Below are 20,710 nucleotides of genomic sequence, written 5' to 3'. Positions count from 1 at the left end.
ACATCAACACACCCGCAGACATGTCTTCCGTTGTCACGTCATCATGCGACGAGCGATGCGGCCGGCGCTCGCGTCAGACCCGCGACTTGACGCATGACTTGGATCTTTTTACACTTCAAAGCGCGCGGCCGCATACCTGCAATGATCGCTTACCAGAGCGAGGCAGCGCAGCGAGAGACCCCCAGAAGGGGGGGGTTTTTGTCTGCGGGGGAGAAGAAAAGTGCACATTCATCCACACGTGTTGGGCATTAAGCACAGAATGAACTTGCCGTTTAGGGGAGGCCGTGTCGCCGACGTGATCCGGCTCTTCGGCTCTGTCGAAAGCCTCGGCAGCTCGGGACCGACTGGGCGGAAAAGGGAAAACAAATGGGGCCCAGATTGAAGATCACTTTGAAGAAACGGGGGGAAAACTTTCCTCTTTTTCTTTTCTATCTGCGTTGATGTATATGCGTCCCTCCACTCATCGGAAACATACGCGGAGTAGAGGACCAAATGGAATCCGACCGCAACAACGAGACAATATCAAAAATACACGAGAAATATGGCCGAAATATATATTTCATCCACTGACGAGCAGCGCTCCTGGTGGGTTTTTTTCCATTTGCCTTTTCAGAATCCTGTTTTATACCCAAGTAGATTTTCACGTGCAAGGAATTCGCTTTGGTGCCGAGGTGACAACAACGTGTGAGACAAAAGCTCACTTCTCATTTCAAGCGGGTGAGTTTTTTGCAGCCAGTTTATAGAGAACGGAGCCCAGAACCTGCCAGACCGTCCTCTCAGTGGCCCAACGTCGCGGCGGCGTTTTCAGAATGCAGCCGCGTTGTGCCTGAACGTAGGCGGCCGCCTCCGCCAGCCGCGCGTCGCGTCTTCGTCTCTGTTCCGCCTCAGCTCAAACCTCAGGCCCACAGCCGTTTTCACAAGCGTCGGCAGAGAGAGAGAGAGAGAGAGAGAGAGAGAGAGAGAGAGAGAGAGAGAGAGAGAAGGGGAAACGTCGCCCAACCGGACAGGAAACCGTCCAACCTGGCAACGCTGATGACCGGCAGATATTTTCAGCCGTAGCTCGGTGGCTAATTAAACTAAATGTAGTTCTGTGTGTCTCTCTGGTGGATTCTTAAAAAAAGAAATGTTTCCAGATGTTTCATTTCACGTTCCAGGCTCCAAAACTAGACACCATTACTGGGACACGGTGATCCAATGAAGCCCCCCTTTTGCCTAGTTCCTACACCCGCTATTACCGCCGCCCTTTTCCTCAGCGCACACCCATTTTCAAACTCCGGCCTTCAGATCTGGATCTCGACCACGCGCCTGTAAGGCTTCATGACCGCATCGTGCACGGCTGTGACGCTAATACAGCGCGAAGTCTGTCCACAGACATGGAGCACCTGCCAAAGTGCTGAGAACTGCCTCTGTGGTAGTTACAGGAGGTGTCTGCAGGACCCTGATATTATACCATGATGACACACACACGCACGCACACAGCTCTCCAGCTGACAGGCTCATAGTCGACCTCGAGGGTCCGACAGTAGGCGTCGGGAGTCGAATGTTTGACAGGCTGTTTTAACAGAGAACCTCCATGAAGGAGTTCAAGTTTTGACTCTTTGAGAAACTCATGTTCACCCTGGGACCATGTCACTATTATAATTATTATTATTATTCTCATTATTATTATTATGTGCAGGCTCACCTGAAGTCGAGGTTTTAAGATATACTTGCTTGCATTCTGCAGCAACGTAATTTAGAATCAGACAACATATCGTTATTTTCGACTCTTTCAGCTGAATAGAAATCCTGCTCAGTTTCTTTTTTTTGCCACGTTCACTTTTTATTGGCTGAACCTGTTTTTAGAACAGAGCAGCGCCCTCACCGTAGTTTCATTAGACTTTCCATCATTTGTAATTTAACAGCTAAAGCAAACACGCGTGCAGAAATGCCCATGATGCCAATTATTTACAGTTTCATTTTCTGAATCCGACCCCGGTTTGACTCTTTCGTGGTCTTCTACACGCTTTACAAGTCCGGACGGTTTCCTAACATTTACCGGAGGGGCTGCATGTGAGAATGGAATTCTTACCAAGGGGCCGGCAGGAGAAGCTCTGGACGATGTCTGGAGCGACATTTGCGGACATTTTGCAGACTTGCAGTCTTAGTGCTAAGCTAAGCTAACTGGCTGCCGACTGAAGGCCTGTATGTGAGCCAGGCAGATATGAGAGCGAGAAAGCAAATAAGCAAAACTGTGGAGCCGTTGCGTTCAACCGCAGCGACAAAGATCACACGAGAGGCACCAAGGTTTTTTTCAGTTGTCCCCGGCCAAGAAAATCAAATTACAAGTAAAGTAATTGCACAAAAACAGGATCCCGCCTGCTGGATAAACATTAATAATGCGCGATCACTTCCTCACGTGGCGACAGTCTGGTGCTCGCCTGCATGGCCTCCGAGCCCAACACCTGGAGCTCCCTCGTCCCCTTTTTCTCTTGGACCCCAGTTCAGTCATTATATCTTCTCACGTTCACTTCTGCCCGACTTTCGAGGCGTGTTATGAAATGTCAAGTTTAGGCCAAATTAGGGCGTTTCTATGGTTTATGTCCAGAGTTGAGCACGAGAGACGGGATACGTTCACTGACATGAATATTTGAATAGGTATTTGTTTTGATTCCTAACTTTTCTCTCTGACTCTGAAAAATGTCATTAACTACATAAAACCCAGTATAACTGAATAACTGGTTGAATTCAGCCATTTCAGCCAAATTTTCCGCCACGGCCATTTATTCTCTTACAGATTCCATCCAAAGAAATGAAATACGTATATAGTTATGACATGTTGATATTTTACGATATTTAAACGAGGCCAGATTGGAAGTAAGGGTGATTGACTCCAGCTAATGATTTCATTCAAACAATGTTCTACTGTTGTCAAGATTTAGGTTCTTGGTTTCGGCGGCAGATTTACCCTGAAAATTATTATTTTTTATAATATACAACTGATAATGGCATTTTTAAATCCATGGACATATGTAGATGCCCTACGATATTTTCAAAATTTTAATATTTGTTTATATTCCCATGCTACTGAGTGTCTACTTAAATTTTTTAATAAATAAAATCACACAAATATATTTAGTTCCACTGATTAAAAACCTGATTCTTTGATGAATTTTAACTTAATGCCTCATATTTGACTGATTGATGTTAAATTCTCATATTTATATTTATAATTACACACTGAGAGTAAACCATAGTACGGATTAACTTTGTTAATCTTAAAGACTCATTGCTGCTTGTCAAGTTAAGACCTTCCCTTATCTGCATTATGACAGCTGGACAATGACATGACAATGTTAAGATAAAAGATTTTTGTAAATTGAGGGGTTGAAAAAATTCGCTTTTTCATGTAGATGCAGAGACGCATACGAAACTGAGCTGTACTCAAAAACACCAAACATGAAACACAAAACAAAACAGAAACAATCTGTCATATTAAAAGACTAAATCTAAATATTAGTGAACATTATACTGAGACTGAAAAGCAGGAAGTTGAACTTCATCAAGATTGTAAAAAAACAAAAACGTGGAGTTTCTCACGAGTGAACAAATAGTTGAAACATCTGTTTCAGGTAATTGAGTATTCAATTACACATCCCTTGTCCAAAATATGTGCGATATTCTATAAGTCTGCTTTTCTCTCTCTCTCTCTGTCTGCAGCAGGAAGTCTATTTTTTGGTTTTTAATTTGCTGCCTCCCTGCTGTAGCACATGCGTCAGATATGACAGTCTGATGTTGTGGTAGATATTAAATTATGATGGGCTAGTGAGAGCAAAGTGCTCTGGCTGCGTAATGAGTGTAAAGTGGCACACGGTTGAAGTTTATGATGGTCTGATGAGACCGATATCCTGTCGACATGATGCGTCTGCTTTCGCTCTCCAGCACGCAGTCAACGGAGGAGCTGTCCTGTGCGTGTGTGTGTGTGTGTGTGTGTGTGTGTGTGTGTGTGTGTGCGTGTGCGTGCGTGCATGCATGCGTGCGTGCGTGCGTGCGTGTGTGTGCGCGTGTGTGTGTGTGTGTGTGCGTGTGTGTGTGTGTGTGTGTGTACCTCCTGCCCCCTGAAAGGTGATAAATCAAGTCAATTATAGGAGTACAGCTCTCTCTCTCTCACAAACACACACACACATACACACACACACACTAAGTGGTTTACTGTATTGCCCCTGAGCAAGGCATTCCAACCCTGATCCATCAAACCTTGTCAAACCACACACTGTAGAAAGTGTACACACTTTTCCAAGCAGCATTCATTCAAAAGTTATTATAGTTCACTATTAAATATGCATATAAACTGTGTTAAAATCAGTTATTAACTTGTACTATCATGATGCCGCCACTCGCTGTAAACATATTCTATAAATGAGCAAATGTCCAACGGTGACAAACTTGATTTTATGAGGAAAAGTGACTCTTGGTTCTGAAACGCTGCAGATCTACTTTGCAGCCTTGAAAAAAATATGAAGATGAAGCATCCATTTCTCATCGTACCTTATTTTTTTCACTTTTCTTTTCTTTTGTTATTCATTTTCAATGCTGCAAGCGCAGTAACTCACTGTCATGCTGCTGACACAGACAGAACTTTCAGATTGTTCGCTCGATTTGGTTGTTTTAAGCTTTGTTTGTCTTATTTGTCATATTTTACCTTATATATAATCAAATATATGATATATATATATATATATATATATATATATATATATATATAGATACAAATATGTAGTCATTTACTTGGTGCTGTGTCTTTATGAAGGAAACCTCAGGCTGTTGGTCCAGACTGAAACACTCTGTGTTGGACGGACTGTGATGAAATTTCTTTTAGACGTTTCGTGTTTCCAGGATGAATCCTAACGACGGTGATGATCCGGTGACTTTTCGCCTGCGTCCATCGTCGGGCCTCGTCGTGCCCAGTCGAAAGGCTCATCGTCACCTACGGCCAAAAGTCTTGAGCGTCCAATAAAGTGGAGAGATAAACACTTGCAGATGCAAACAGCGACGCTCCAAAGGAGGAAGTCACTCATTTCATATTCCTTTAACCCGTTTGCTGTCACGGACGCGAGACTATCGCCGGGTCGTGGGTCACAATGTTTGCGAAAAGTGTTTTTGTACATAACTTAAGAACCTAATTTATGTAACCTCTCAACTTGTTGAGGTACTTCACATGAAGGGGGGAAACTTATTATTATTAATTATTGTTCTTTTAGAATCAAAGGCTTCCTCTCGGCGGTTTATGAAAATAGAATATGTTGCTGCACGTCCAGAACTGTTCATCACTGTTTTGTTCATATCTGTTTGATTTACAGGACTTCATCAAACTCATAAACACTCACAATGACAGTAGTCTGCGCAGCGTGAGCTCGTTGCCAGAAAACGCCAGTCAAAAGTGGAGTCGTGTCGGCATCGATATACTCAAGAGGTTTTTTCCTGCAAATGTGTGGAAGTTGACGCACGTGTTGTGTTTTCTGCGCCGCAGTGGACGAGACGCTGGTGCGCTTGGTGAACGGGTCGGGCGCCCACGAGGGCCGCGTGGAGGTCTTCCACGAGCGCCGCTGGGGCACGGTGTGCGACGACGTCTGGGACAAAAAGGACGGAGACGTGGTGTGTAGGATGCTGGGATACCGAGGGGCCGCGCAGGTCCACAAGACGGGACGCTTCGGACAGGGTAGGAAACGCTCAACACGCGCACACACACACACACATATACATTACTTCTACAAATGTCCTGCTGTAACGCAACAGAGACTGGCTCCGAGTCGTGTTGAGTGGTGGAAGAATGAATGAATGAATGAATGCGTCTACGTACACGTGCATGACTGTCCGGCGCTTCGTCCCAGTCGGCTCAGGCCCGGCACCATCGTGTATTTCATAAAATACAAAAAATAGCTCAGTAGTAATGCAGGATAGGAACAGAATATGCATTCCTGTTCAAAGGTTTTTGGCTCTTTAGATCTTTGCATTCTTCACGCATCGGGGATTGTCGCCAAATTAATTTTGCACAGATCCACAGTTATAAAGAACTATTAATAATAATAATAATAATAATGGAATTAGCATCTTTTATACACAAAATGCAGAAAGAAAGAGCAGAACGTGTGAACTTTGTGGATTCTTTCTGTAAAAAGGTTTTTGCGTCTGCGAAGTTTTCTACAAGTAACAACAGGGAACTTCATAAAACATAAAAAGACATCACTCTTTGTGAGAACGCAAATGTTCCTTTCCGGAATTTTCCCTGCCAGCCACCTTGTAAAATTTCTGGAAAATGTCCGAGTGAGCCCATGTGAAGACATTTTGCAGCAGGAAAATATCAAGAAAATTCATATTGTAACATATTGTGAATTTCGACTGCACCAGTGTGACTGCACATGTGTGCAACACATCTCAGGATCTAGTGAATCTCCGCCCACTTACTGCATCACAGCTTTTTCCCCAATGCAGATTGACTATTTAAAAAACAGGCACGAGATGTCACCCATCATATTTTAATCTTAAGAGAGTTTCCAGTATCTGCAAGTTGATTTTTGTACCAAAAAGACATGACCAGAAACGCAGGCAGCTAAATAAGTAGCCTTCACATTGTCAGTAGGTTGTGGACCTGCTATGTTCTATTTTACTATAGTGACACCGGAGTGAGTATATGATAATATTGTACAATAAATTTAAGTTACTGATCTTTTAAGGTTATTCTTTGGGGGCTCATTGACCATGTTTTAAAATAAAGATCATGTCAAATCCAGCAGGGAATTAAAGAAGTCCACAGCACATTTCCATGGCGACATTTAATGTTTTCGAGGTTCACATTATTATTTTTACTAACTCTGCTGTTTTGTGGCCGTTCGGCGCGATTATTTGAACAGTGCCCTAGATATGCCGCGGGGATTAATAACAAGGTTTTTATGAGGAAAGTCGTGCGCGCCAGATGCGGTCAAAAAAAAGATTCTCCGAGGTCGTGTCCATCTTTTCCCTTTCATCCGTCAGTCAGCCTGACGTCGGTTGTTACCGATGAGTCTGGAAAATTGGTGGGGGAGCACAGGCCTTGGTTCCAGGGGACGACCTCCTGACAACAGCGCTGACTAACATAACAGACAATCTGGAATTCAAATATGAGTCATTCACCTTTTTTTGGGGACGGGGGGAAGATTCATCACATCTTTGAAAAGATTTCTGGGCAGCAGCAGATTTGACAGGCGAGAACACGCGACCCCAAAGAAAAATATGACCAAATATGAACTGAGTGGCTCGCTAATAACGGGAAGGTGGCGCTTTATCCAAACGTTGAATGAGCCATTTCTGAATGTCATTATTTTGTCCACGAAATACTTATTTCATCAGTTTTATGAGGCTGGGTGAGGCTCAGTCGGATCCAAACCCATAAAACAAAACTCTACTTTGGAGCAGGAGACCCGTCCGTCTCACCTGTTAACCACTGAGGAGACACAGAGATCGACCCCCGGGGGCAAAATCACTCACAGAGGTCAGAAGGAATTGACTTTTACAAAATCCAAAACAGACTCTTCTGCAGACAGGGGGCTTTTTTCTTCCCTTTTTCATTTTCCCTTTTTGCAAACGGCCTCAGCCTCGACCTCTTAATCCTGCAAATCGCCCCTGCGAGCGGGTGACTCTCCTGTAAACGGTCCCTGGGCGTTACCCTGAAATCACACGCCGCGTTCGCAGTGACTCAACCCGATAAGTGTCATACGGCTGATATGAAACTCGGCCTGCAGACGGCGTGTTGAGTAAACAGTTTAAAGGTCCGCGTCCGTCAAAGTGAAGCCCTGTGAAGGCGCAGCAACACACAACAGCTGACGCTCATGTACAACAACACGGGGTCCGGCCGCCGCCGCAGACCCGTGTGTACCAACACATACTGAGCCGTGTGTGTGTGTGTGTGTGTGTGTGTGTGTGTGTGTGTGTGTGTGTGTGTGTGTGTGTGTGTGTTCGTGTGTGTGTGTGTGTGTGTGTGTGTGTGTGTTCGTGTGTGTGTGTGTGTGTGTGTGTGTGTGTGCGTGTGTGTGCGCGTGTGTGTGTGTGTGTGTGTGTGTGTGTGTGTGTGTGTGCGTGCATGATGATTCACGCTGCATTTAACTTGTCAAATCCGCAGCCGGTGTCTATTTGTTTTGTCACTATGAGAATCAGAGCAGGGACGTTGGAAGCACGTGGTTCGATGGGAGATGGTGGTTTTCTGATTCATGCCTTTCTTTATACAGATATCGACCCTTAAATTGCAGCATTTTGCATCAGATTTCGCAGAAAGTATGCATTGCAGAAATGATTTAAATTTCCTTTTTTTGCTAGAAGAAGTATCTCTCCTCTGTTTCTCCAAAAGAGTCTGAAGAACGAGGGCGTGTCCAGTTTTGTGCCAAACGCAAAAAAGCTCTTTGAGCGGAAAAAAATGAAGATAGTGGATTTGGAAAATAAAAATCACCTAAAATTGAAGATTTTCCCTCCAGAGTTTATGTCCAACAATCTAAAGGGTTTGAAACTTTGTACTTTCCTTTTTTTTTATGTCTTTTTGCTCCATTTGGCCTCTGACGTTGCAAAAAACCCCTCAGAAACACGCCAAGTTGAAACTGGCAGAACCAGTTCCCTGAACCCAACTCCGCACTTTCCAAAAAAGCGTATTTCACTGACGTTGCCATTCCCGTCAGCGCAGCGCCTGAGCTGCGGTTCAGTTTGCCGCTGACGCGCAGCGCAGTCATCTCAGGCCTGAAACAACTCGAGCAAAGCTCCACTGGAACAACAACAACAACATGCAACATGCAACACGTGGAAGGAAACGCTGCCTGTGGCTCAGCCCCAGTGAGAGGTTCTGGAAACATGGTTCAGGGAAAATCTGGGACAGTTTCTGAACGGGGTCATTTCACACGCCGCCAGATGAAGTCTGAAATGTGCGTCCACTAAAAAAAAAAGCAGGAAAACTGCGGCGGATGGCGATGATGATGGCAGAGACGATGAGACGAAAGAAGAAGTTTATTATTAGTTATTAGTTATTTGGATTGATCATCTTTGATTCATAATCCAATAGGAAAAAAAGACAACGATTCCTACGAGTTGTAAGTCTTTTAATATTAGGACTTTTTTTTTCTCCTTGAATTTTGGATTTTGTTCTCGAAAATGTCTCCGTCGCACAATAAACAGCAGTTCCCCATTTTAAAAAAAATGATTAATAGTGTTATTTACTATCATATTTGACAATTTTTTTTAAATTCTTTTCGACTTTTTCGATTACTTTGCAAAGCGTCCGGAGACGTGGCCCTCTGGTCTCCGGCCCCCCTCACCTCTGGCCCCGCCCCCTTTCTCGCATTAACCGACGGGTCAGCCCCTCCCCTCACAAACCTGCCGATCGTCGTCCCCGTGAGCTTCAGAATCCTCTCGCTGTTCTCCCCTCACAGCTGAGCACCACGGAGAGTGTCCGGGACTTTCCTGAAGCCCCCGGTGATTCTTGGTTTTACGAACAGGAAGCCGAGTTTATGACGTAAACGCCACTGCCAAGAGCTCCGCCGTCCAGCTGGGACTGCTTTTATCACCAGATAGAATATATGATCAGATCCACGATCCACTGGGGGGGACTTGCTGTCTCAATCAGACCCTGACGCGCACACTTTCTCCGCGAGCGTTTGTGGGAGGAGTCGCTGGGTTCAGGATGGATTTACTTCACATCTATCTGGGCCTTCTCCGGTTTACGAGCCGTTAGGAGCGAGGACGGAGGAGGCAACGTGTTCAGTCTCACCGGCTTCGCTCTGCGCCACTTTGACACCGAAAAAAGGGAAAGTGGTTCGGGAATGAAGCCGGCGGAGAGGAGAGGGAATGTGGCTGTTGGAGTCCAGATGTGAATTTCTTTGCTTCTCCATAGACGAATAGATGTTTTGGCCGCACCCGTTGTCTTCATGATGATCAGGAAAAATTTGAATCTTCATTAGTTGCTTTTCACTATTCCACAGATGCAGTGTTGCCGACACGGGGGCGCCTGTCTCGGCGTATTCAAGTGAACTGTCCTTTTAACTTTTACAACTATTCTCTTTAATATGGAATGACAAAGCAAAGCAGATGGGAGGAAAGACGAGAATCAAACAAAAGAGCGTGAGAGAAAACAGGCTCTTGGGTTAATGGAACGAAAAGCCGGGGAGTTAGTTCGGGACAACTCACGCCTCATCTCTGCGTCACCTCACCCAGTATTAGAATTCGGAGGCATTATTAAGAGGTCCGCAGAAAAGTCCCCGCCGCCCTGGCGTCCGTCCTGGAGGAAGATCACAGACATGGTCGCTCCCCAGGCTCTCTCTCTCTTTGTGGGAAGGATGAGGTCAGAGCTTGAACATCACCCGCCGACCGAGACACAGAAAACTACAATGACGGTGCACAGAGAGAGAGAGAGAGAGAGAGAGAGAGAGAGAGAGAGAGAGAGAGAGAGAGAGAGACAGAGAGAGAGACAGAGAGAGAGACAGAGAGAGAGAGAGAGAGAGAGAGAGAGAGACAGAGAGAGAGACAGAGAGAGAGAGAGAGAGAGACAGAGAGAGAGACAGAGAGAGAGAGACAGAGAGAGAGAGAGAGACACAGAGAGAGAGAGAGACAGAGAGAGAGAGAGAGAGAGAGACAGAGACAGAGAGAGAGAGAGAGAGAGAGACAGAGAGAGAGAGAGAGGGAGACAGAGAGAGAGAGAGAGAGAGACAGAGAGAGAGACAGAGAGAGAGAGACAGAGAGAGAGAGACAGAGAGAGAGAGAGAGAGAGAGAGAGACAGAGAGAGAGAGAGAGCGCTCACACCGGGGAGAAAATGGTTCCTCCACGTCCGCTGTGTAACGCCACCCTTCCCCTCTGCGCAGGTTCCGGTCTGATCTGGATGGACGACGTGGCGTGCGCGGGGACCGAGGACACCATCCACCAGTGTGACTTCTCCGGCTGGGGCAAGACCAACTGCGGCCACGTGGAGGACGCCGGCGTGACCTGCGCCGTCTGAAAAAAAACAACCCCTGGGACGATCGCCAACTGCTCCTGCGGCGGCCCGACGTCTCCTCCGGCGGCGCCTCGAACTTTTAAGGAGACGCCGCGAGGCGCACAACAGTCCCACCGCGAACACTTTCCGACTCCGTGCAGCGAGAATTCCGTTTTTACTGACTGCCCGTTCGGGGTCGCTCCTCGGGCGGACGGCCGGCCGCGCGACAGGAGTCTTCGTCAGACTGAATCCCAGAGCTCACCTGTCTTCGAACGAAGGGTCGAAGGTCAGCAGGGTGGAGCCGTCCCCCCCCCCGTGAGGTTATAGGTTGTTTTTACCCCTCCGTTAAAAAAACCGATCCGGCAAATTCATCGCGCGAGAGCCGTCGTCTGTCAGCCGTCGTCTCCGAAGATGCTGAGGAGCGGAATCGGCACAAAAAGGGAAACTGTGTCAGTGATGGACTGATTCTTTTCTATTTACAGGCAGCTGCTCTTCTCAGTGTGGCTTCATCATGTATCATGTACAGTTGCTCGGTAAGCACTAAGCAGTCATCTGGTGGGTTCCAACTGCGGCGGACGTTTTTCTTCCAACCGTACAGTTTCAACCATCACATGTCTTTTTATACCCACGTTTCACCGAATCAGTGCCTATTTGTATATTATTAAAAAAGAATGTTTTATGAAATTTGAAATCTGCAGCTAACGGATTTTGTACAAATGGGAAACAGTCGCTGCGGTCGACAGATGAAGTGATTATGAAGAAGAGGGAACAGATGAGTATAAACAGATGGGTGGATGGACGCCTGCCCCACACAATCGATCACAGTTGGTCCGTCGGTGTTTACTGCCTGAAGTTGGGTTGTTTCAGTGCGCGCGCGCACACACACACACACACACACACACACACACACACACACACACACTAACACACTCACACACACACACTAACACTAACACACTCACACACACACACACACACTAACACACTCTCACACACACACACTAACACACACACACACACACACACACACACACACTAACACACACACACACACACACACACACACACACACACACACTAACACACTCTCACACACACACACACACACACACTAACACACACACACACACACTAACACACACACACACACACACACACACACACACACACTAACACACTCACACACACACACTAACACTAACACACTCACACACACACACACACACTAACACACTCTCACACACACACACACACACACTAACACACACACACACACACACACACACACACACACACACACACTAACACACACACACACACACACACACACACACACACACTAACACACTCTCACACACACACACACACACACTAACACACACACACACACACACACACTAACACACTCTCACACACACACACACACACACACACACACTAACACACACACACACACACACACACACACACACACACACACTCACTAAACCAACCATAGCCTACGAGCTCTGATTCTGATTGTTCTGCCTCTCGCAGCGAGTCTCAATCTCTTATAGCTGCTCTCAAATCCAACAGAGCTGTTACCTCCCAAGTGCCCTGGCTCTCTTCTCTTGTCTGAGCTCTGAGAACACACCAGAAAAACCGCAGGGTTGGAACAACAAATATATGTCTCTTTACCCAGCCATGGTTTATAAATGACGAGGGGAGAGAACAAAACTCCCCCAGGGCCTGAAGTTGAATTCCCTTTGCTCTGGTGATCTGTGGTGAAATGTGTCTGTGTAAACGCTCCCGGTTTCAAACAAATCAAAATGCGTCCGACCCACTTACATTCTTTCTGAAGATGGAATTGGCACAGGTGCTCGATCTGTACAAGACAAAATGGATATAAATTTGACCCTTCATTTTCTACCTCATATTCAAGTGCCTTGGTGTCTGACGGGGTCTTTCTGTCTTTAAAACCACGACTCTGTCGGAGAAGAGGACGAATTAAAGACGGGAAAGAGAGAAGGGGGCGTCTGGGTTAAGGGAACATGAGGCGAGATGCCAGACGCAATAATGTCTCAGACGCAACAGAAGCAAGAGCGACACAAAAGGAAATGATTTGTGTGAGAAAAGAAAAAAAACAACCTGTAAAATTTGTACCGTGTTTTGTGATGACGTCACTTCTGGTGCAGAGAACGTGTTCGCATTACCACATATTGTTATTATCTGTTGTATTACAAGCACGGCTGAATACGTCGCAATCTTTACACCCGATGATGAAGAGTTGGTTTATTTCTGTTTGATTTTAAAGCTACAGTGTGTAATATTTAGAAGGACTTATTCACAGAATTTGAATATATTATCCATAACTATGTGTCCATCAAATATCTATAATCACCTGCAACAAAGAACCAATGTTGTTTCGTCAACCGTGAATCAGTTAAATGTAGTGACATGAGCTGGACCCGACCAGAACACGTGGCATTTGCGTGGAATTTTCCGACGCTGGCGGAAACCGGGAAACGGAATCAGCGGTGCCACACCCTAAAGTGTCCCCTGTCGGGTTCTCATTTGGTTGCGGCTTTGCAACTTCACCGCCAGATGCCGCCAGAAAATTACAAAAATTACACACTCGGGCCTTTAATGTTGAAGATTTTTTTCTTTACCTTGTTCACAAGTTTTATAAAAGCAATAATACTTGCCGTCACCTACGGAAGAAGTTAATCCAACGGGGTTTCTTCTGTTTAAAGTTAAATCACTTGTTGAACGCTCGTCGTCACGGCAGCATGGTCACTAATGAGGTTTATAAGAAGCTTCTGCTGGTTTGGACTCCTGCACTTCTTCTCACAGCTAAATGTATCTTGACAGACGTTCCCTAACAGCCCGTCAGATGTCAGCAGGATAAAACAGTTGTGATGTGACGACCCTGATTGGTCAGAAGCTCCTGTGACACCACATCAATGCTTCAGCTTCATGGGGTCAAATAACGCCAATACCTGGGCTTTGAAAAATGAGAGCACGTTGCTAAACCAAGTGCACTTAAATGTGTTTTTGTCTTTTTTTTTTTCGTATGAAAGATTTACAAATTAACTTTGGCATAAGGGCTCTGATCACTTCTGCATATACACGTCTGTCTCTTTATTACACTGTGCTGGTCATAACACATACAGTATAACATGATTACGTCAACAAAAATAAAACATTTGCTTTAAATAAAATACACAACATTTTACTTAATGTACTGTTGATTTTTTTTTGTACCACTAAAATGCTGTATATGCACTGCTGACATAATAAAATGTAGATTTGTTTAAACAGGTGAACTTTTGTTATTCCTGGTTGCCAGAGGTGAATTAGAAACAGGCACCTGTGTGTGTGTGCGCGTGTGTGTGTGCGTGTGTGTGTGTGTGTGTGCGTGTGTGTGTGTGTGTGTGTGCGTACATGAATGTGTGATCTGACTGACAGCTCTGATGTGTAATTGCAAGTTTGAATGTTTCCACATGCGACGTGGTGGATTCAGAAGCGATTGGCTGAAAAAAAAAAAAAAAATCACCTGATCCCAAAACAAAGACATGTGAAGCCGATCGGGTTCAGGTCAGCGAGGTTGGTATTCATCATCCAGGAGGGGTACGATTTTAAGATTAAATATTTTCTATATGATGAAGTAAAATGTAAAGATATGCAAGTGGTATTTCCTATTACATATGTAGATAGTTGCTTGGCTGGATGCTTTTCTGACCAAGTTTGATCATATTAAAGTCCAGGGACACATAAGTGATGAATTCATTTACTGTTTTATCATTTATTTTTCCTGTAAGTTTACTTCTCCTTGCTCTGACCAGCTCAGTATCACATCACGAAAAGCTCTTTTAGATCTCTAGGTTGCAACGGTCTAATATTCTAGGATATTAGAACTTAATTCATGTTTGAACATATTTACTTTCACAAAATATCAGGGTTTGTCTATAGTTCCTTTCTATCCATGGCTACAGGATACAATAACATTTATAATGGTCCACATGTAGCATTCGTAAACACACACAAAACATAGAAACAGAAAATTGTCAAAAAATGGGTAAATGCGAAAAAAGAAGAAAAAAACAACAAGCGTCGTAAATGCATAAACCGGCTTTGAGTTGTATGAGTCATCCATGTTTAAATGACATGACAAAAAGTGGTTGATGTACATTACATTCCTCTAACTTCTTCATCTTGTATCAGTGAAATAAAATGACATATTTGTTCTTCATCGGATCGTGACATGTCATGTCCTCCTGTTCTCTTTCCTCCCTGGATGTTTCTCTGCGGTCCGACCCAGAGAGCGAACCTCATCATCATCCTCATCCTCGTAAAGTGCACGACAACATGTGGCTGCAGATCAGAGCCCACAAACATGAGCTCATTCCTCTTCAGGGGAACAAGAAATGGAGAGAATCAAAGAGAGAGAGAGAGAGAGAAAGAAAGAAATAGTCCCAGTCTTCTCTTCCACGTCCGCATGTCATCAGACCACATTCCTGCTCCTCGTCCTCATAATGGACTAGTTATCTCTCCACACAATGAGGAGCCTGAGCCGGGAACATCTGCAGAGAGTGTGGATGGTTCCTGGGTGCTTAGAAACAACCATCTATCCATCTGTCTATCTATCTATCTATCTATCCATCTGTCTATCTATCTATCTATCTATCTATCTATCCATCTGTCTATCTATCTCTCTGTCTATTTATCTATCTATCTATCTATCTATGATGCTTAAGAAGCTTTGACTAACTTGCAACCTGCAAACATAACATCACTCCTTTTGTCATAAATACAAAAACCTGCACGTGATTTAGAAAACCTTTTACACAATTCATAGCGACACTGACCTCAGCTGGTGAAATTGCGTTACTACAACTGTAACTGATTAAAAAAAAATATATATTAAAGTAGGTTTGTGTTTTTAACTTACTTCAAAGTAACGTGGTGCCTTTTATTGTATTAAAAATTCACGCTCGACATTATTCAAATAGTTTAAAATAAAAGAAACTTGTCTTCGACAAACGACTTACGTCGAGTTTGTCCTTCTGCGGCATCCATACTGCGATTCGCGTTCAGTTTGAATGTTCGGCGCGGGACAACCGGAAACAACCCGCAGTCGACTTGACAGCGAAAGAAAAAAAGCAGGTAAAGTTAAATAACCATATCCATTAAATAACAGATTAATCTCACTCAAAACACGACTTTAAACGGATCATCGACGCGTTTACTTCCCCAAAAAGTTAGCACCAACGCTAACTTTACGGCCCACGTTAATTTGAACCTTTTTGTCATTGAGTCTGGTTGCTACGGTGACTCCGCCATTGTCCTACACGTTTACTGAATGTTGTACTGTTGACAAACAAAGTTATCTTGGATTAATTGTTGTTTTTTGAATGTTAGTTTCCACATAATCTGCAGCTGCAAAACACAAAGCACACACGGCTTTTTACGTTACGTCACAACGCCATTGTTGAAGATCGTGGTGCCAGGGTCCTTTCAGAAAAGTGCGTTTTTTGGTCGTTTTACGTCGTCAGCGACACAAACAACTTGCTGATTAAATTAAAAGATAATGTTCACATAAAAGATACCTTAGATGTTGAATTCGGCATATATACATTGAACATTTGTGTGTGTCCTGTGACAGAATGGCCTCCTCGACAACCGGCACCGATGAGGGCGCGTTCAAGACCCCGAAGAACGTGCGCGTGAAGAGCTTCGCGAGCAGCGGCGGGACCCCCGTCACCATCCCGGCTTCACCCTTCATGAAGAAGTTGGGCTGTGGGACCGGAGTCAACGTTTACCTCATGGACAGGTGCGACCGACTATTGTCACTATCGGTTAATCTGTCCCGTTATTTTTCCCTCGATTAATCGATTATTTGTTTGGTCCATAAAATGGTGAGAGAATATTCACATTCCAGAAGCTGAAATCAGAGATTTTTTACTTTTTTTCTTCATAAAATCTATTTGAACCAATTAATCACTTATCAAAATAGTTGGCGATTAATTTAGTAGTAGATCGCTAATCGATAAACTGTTGCAGTTATTTTATATATATATATATATATACTGCATGTATATATAGTATACATATAGTATATGTACGTATAGTATATGTATATATAGTATACATATGTATGTGTGTATATATATACGTATGTATATATATATTTATTTATACATATATATAGAATTGATTCCTATGATGTCATCAAATCTTTATGACAAAGAATTGTAACTGAAGATTAATATTTTACAGTTCAAACACATTCCCCCCCCTCCCCCCCCCCAATAACTAAGGAAATATACAACTAAGCATTTAGAACCTGATTTTAGAAATTAAACTTTTATTAAGCATACATGTCAATGTTGTCTGCATTGGGTTTTTCCTTTGGGAAAATATACTATATATTATATATATATATTTTCACAGCATCGGCAATCAAAAAAAAGTGCTCAATTTAAAATCATGGCAAAACGATTTAATGTAACTTACCGGTCATAATAGAAATAGAAATATCCAAACGAGTCTCTAGCTAATTTTGCATAAAGACATTCAGAAAGTGAATCAAATGTGACAATTTGCTGCTTTTCTCTGTCATAATATTGTAAACTGAAAATGTTTTGCACTGTTGGTCAGACAAAAAAAACAAACAATAAATGTGGAGGAGGCAACTCTTTTTCAAGCTAATACTTATGCATAATGTTCATGTCAATGTTTGAATAATATTGAAACTATGCACCTTTAACAAAGTGTCGTTGATCAGGATGGGGAAGCTGAACGCGTCTCCCTGGGCTGTGAAGAAGATCAACCGCAAATGTGCCGACAAGCAGGTGGCGGTTTACCAGAAGCGTCTGAACGAGGAGGCGAAGGTCCTGAAGGGAATCGATCACCCCAACATCGTTGGTGAGACAAGAAGAGTTTTGTATTTGTCAGTTTTAAAGCACTCTGATTTTTTCAATCAGCTATAGAGAAGCGTAATGTCATATCGACAGGGGTTAACATCTGGATTCATAACTTCCTGACACTGTAAACACCAAGAGTCCAAGAAGAAGTTAAATATACAAATATTTAATGCTGCTTTTTGTCAGTAACAATCACATTACTTAACTCAAAAAAAAAATACAAACAGTCAAAGAACTAGATGAAACACTGAATCCATTAATTTAGATTTATTCATTTTTAAACGTGCAGAAAAACCTACAATCTGTTCACCGTTCAGCAAATTGATGCAGATTTCACATCTTCTTCTTCTTATACTCAGCTTTACCAGTAACATTTCCCTTCATTCTGTGTCATTTTTAATTCTGTGTCCCCGTCCCACCGTCAAGGTTTCCGAGCCTTCGCCACGGCCAAAGACGGCTCCAAGTGTCTGGCCATGGAGTACGGAGGCGAGCAGTCGCTCAACGACCTCATCGAGAAGAGGAAGGAGGACGGGCTGAAAGCCTTTCCCGTGGCCAACATTGAGAAAGTGGCGCTGCATGTGGCCCGCGGCCTGCGGGTAAAATCATAGACATAGATAGACATGTAAATACAGAGATTCATCATATTCGTAAAAACTGCAAAACGCACTGCAGCCTCAAAGACCAGGCCAGAAAAACGCACTAAAGACGAGTGGATTAAATATCTTAGTCTCCAGTAGATTGTACATACGGTGTTGTTTGATTTGCATGTTGAATACAGAATATATGTCCAAATATAAAACAATAGTTATTACCTGACCAAAAAAAAGAAGAGTCAGCAGCTCAGGATTCCTACATCGACATCAACCATCTTTTTGATCTAATTCTACAATCGATGCTGGTTGAGCAAAACAAAAGCATGAGCACATGAACTAATCAGAGTTCTCTGTGCGTTTCTCTCTCTGCAGTATCTTCACAACGAGAAGAAGCTGCTGCACGGCGACATGAAGTCGTGCAACGTGGTCATCAAAGGCGACTTCGAGAGCGTGAAGATCTGTGACGTGGGCGTGTCTCTGCAGCTCGACGAGAACATGAGAGGTGAGGGTGGCTCAACAACAAGAACTCGGAATGAAAGAAAGATGAGTTCAGGGACATCAGTAAAACCAAAAAAAGGGGTATTTTCTTGGTACTTTGCCATTGAATTAAACATTTTTTAAATCCCAGAAACTCTTGACATAAAATAAATAAAATATAATTAATTCTCATTCTTGCCATTCTCTGAACTGATTTGTGCTTGTGATGCCATTTCCCTTTACAAGTGAAGCACATCTGGTCATATTGATGTAATGACTAAAACCAGCTGCGGTTCTTCGTGTGTGTATGTGTGGACACAAGTGGGATTAATCACGGATTTTAAGCTCAGAACTGGCAGAGAATATTTGGGAGGTTGTTTACAGCAGCTGATTCGCTTTGTTTCTCTGCCCAGAGAGAAACAAAAACGCCTTCCAGTGCGTTGTCCCGTCTCGGACATAAAGTACATGTCATCAGATCAACGGGTTTGATTAAGTTCATTAACAGGAGTGACCCACTTGTGGCCAAACGCAAGACAAACTGAATGTTTTGAATTTAAAACTGTTGTTCAGTCTTATTCCCCTCTGTCGTCAGTGTCGGATCCCAAGGCGGACTACATCGGCACGGAGCCGTGGAAGCCGATGGAGGCTCTGGAGGAGGGAGGCGAGATCAGCGACAAGGCCGACATGTTCGCCTACGGCCTGACTCTGTGGGAGATGATGACGCTGGCCATGCCTCACCTGGAGATGCTGGGGGATGACGACGACAAGGAGGATGAAGGTGAGATGGTCACAGGGGTGTTGGAACAAAACGAAGAAGACGACATTCAGACCATTCAGGGTGTTTTTAAAACAACCTCGTGACTGCGTTCCAGACGACTCGATGGACGAAGAGAGTTTTGACGAGGACGCGTACTACGAGAGGTTGGGGACGAGGCCGACGCTGGACGTCGAGGCTCTGGGCAGCTCGTACCAGAGGATGGTGGAGCTGTTCTTCCTCTGCACGGAGGAAGAGCCGAAGAAGAGGCCGTCCGCCGCCCAGGTGGTCCAGGCTCTGGAGAGCAACGCCCCGCTGGACAAGACACCGTGCGAGGTGATCGTCATCGACTGATCTGCATTTTCACGTTTGAAGCTGCTAATCAAGAATACTCAGTCCGAACGGCAGATTATATGAATCATGTTTTCTTTTTTCCAAGGTTTTTTGCAGACTGTAATCTCTCACGTGCGTCTTTATTCTTTGACACTTTCTATTTGTTTGTTATCATCTCTCTTGTACTGTCCACCTTTTATTTTTATGTTTTTTCTTCTGTACATTGCCACTTTTGACATTTCTTTCATCTGTATCACTAAATTGGATTTAGACCAAAACAGCTTGTTTTAATTTTGTATCTTTTTCATGTCTCGCATAGTCTACTTTGCTGATGTATAAGTGGCCATAGTATAACTTTACCTTTAGTAAAGCAGGAGTCCAATATTTTCTATTATAGCCTGCTTACTTTAAAGATGTAAAACATACATTTTTATATAGTACAAATAAAATTTTAAACAGTAAGGATCAAGAACTTATGATTTTGTATCTTTTGGCAGTATTGCTCCGGTGGATAAAGTTAACTCAGTTGTCACGGAGCTGTAGATTTTAAAAGTTTTTTCTGAGCTAATGTTCTACGTATTTTCACCGATTTACACTTGAGTGACATTCAAGCGAACTTCATCTACTGATGAAGACCATGTGATACAGTTGAAAATGTTACAGGTAGGCCTTCAACTAAAGATAATT

The 20,710-nt window shown here is 43.8% G+C and overlaps 2 protein-coding genes across 2 annotated transcripts in view; both read left to right on the top strand.

The window, feature by feature from the left end:
- scara5 (scavenger receptor class A, member 5 (putative)) overlaps positions 1-11,947 on the top strand; it is a 56,732-nt gene extending 44,785 nt beyond the window's left edge. The window contains exons 11-12 of the mRNA XM_035618377.2: positions 5,510-5,698; positions 10,852-11,947. Of these exons, the coding sequence (XP_035474270.2) occupies positions 5,510-5,698; positions 10,852-10,985 (323 nt within the window). The 3' untranslated portion in view covers positions 10,986-11,947. The remainder of the gene's footprint in view (positions 1-5,509; positions 5,699-10,851) is intronic.
- A 4,066-nt stretch (positions 11,948-16,013) lies between these two features.
- On the top strand, positions 16,014-20,485 carry pbk (PDZ binding kinase). Its single transcript, XM_035617748.2, has 7 exons — positions 16,014-16,106; positions 16,606-16,773; positions 17,728-17,867; positions 18,293-18,462; positions 18,832-18,961; positions 19,529-19,714; positions 19,809-20,485. The coding sequence occupies exons 2-7, from the start codon at positions 16,607-16,609 to the stop codon at positions 20,042-20,044; spliced, it is 1,029 nt and encodes a 342-aa protein (XP_035473641.1). The 5' UTR covers positions 16,014-16,106; position 16,606; the 3' UTR covers positions 20,045-20,485.
- The last annotated feature ends 225 nt before the right edge of the window (positions 20,486-20,710 follow it).

The sequence above is a fragment of the Scophthalmus maximus genome, chromosome 18 (genome assembly GCF_022379125.1).
Source record: "Scophthalmus maximus strain ysfricsl-2021 chromosome 18, ASM2237912v1, whole genome shotgun sequence".
Lineage (NCBI taxonomy): Eukaryota > Metazoa > Chordata > Actinopteri > Pleuronectiformes > Scophthalmidae > Scophthalmus > Scophthalmus maximus.
This window is presented reverse-complemented; position numbering and strand designations above follow the sequence as displayed.

What these genes read in the sequence shown, in the direction of transcription:
- pbk (XM_035617748.2), top strand. Translation starts at nt 16,607, where the DNA reads ATGGCCTCCTCGACAACCGGCACCGATGAGGGCGCGTTCAAGACCCCG. An exon ending in AACGTTTACCTCATGGACAG is followed by an intron (nt 16,774 to 17,727) that starts GTGCGACCGACT and finishes GTCGTTGATCAG; the next exon opens with GATGGGGAAGCTGAACGCGT. An exon ending in CGACGACAAGGAGGATGAAG is followed by an intron (nt 19,715 to 19,808) that starts GTGAGATGGTCA and finishes ACTGCGTTCCAG; the next exon opens with ACGACTCGATGGACGAAGAG.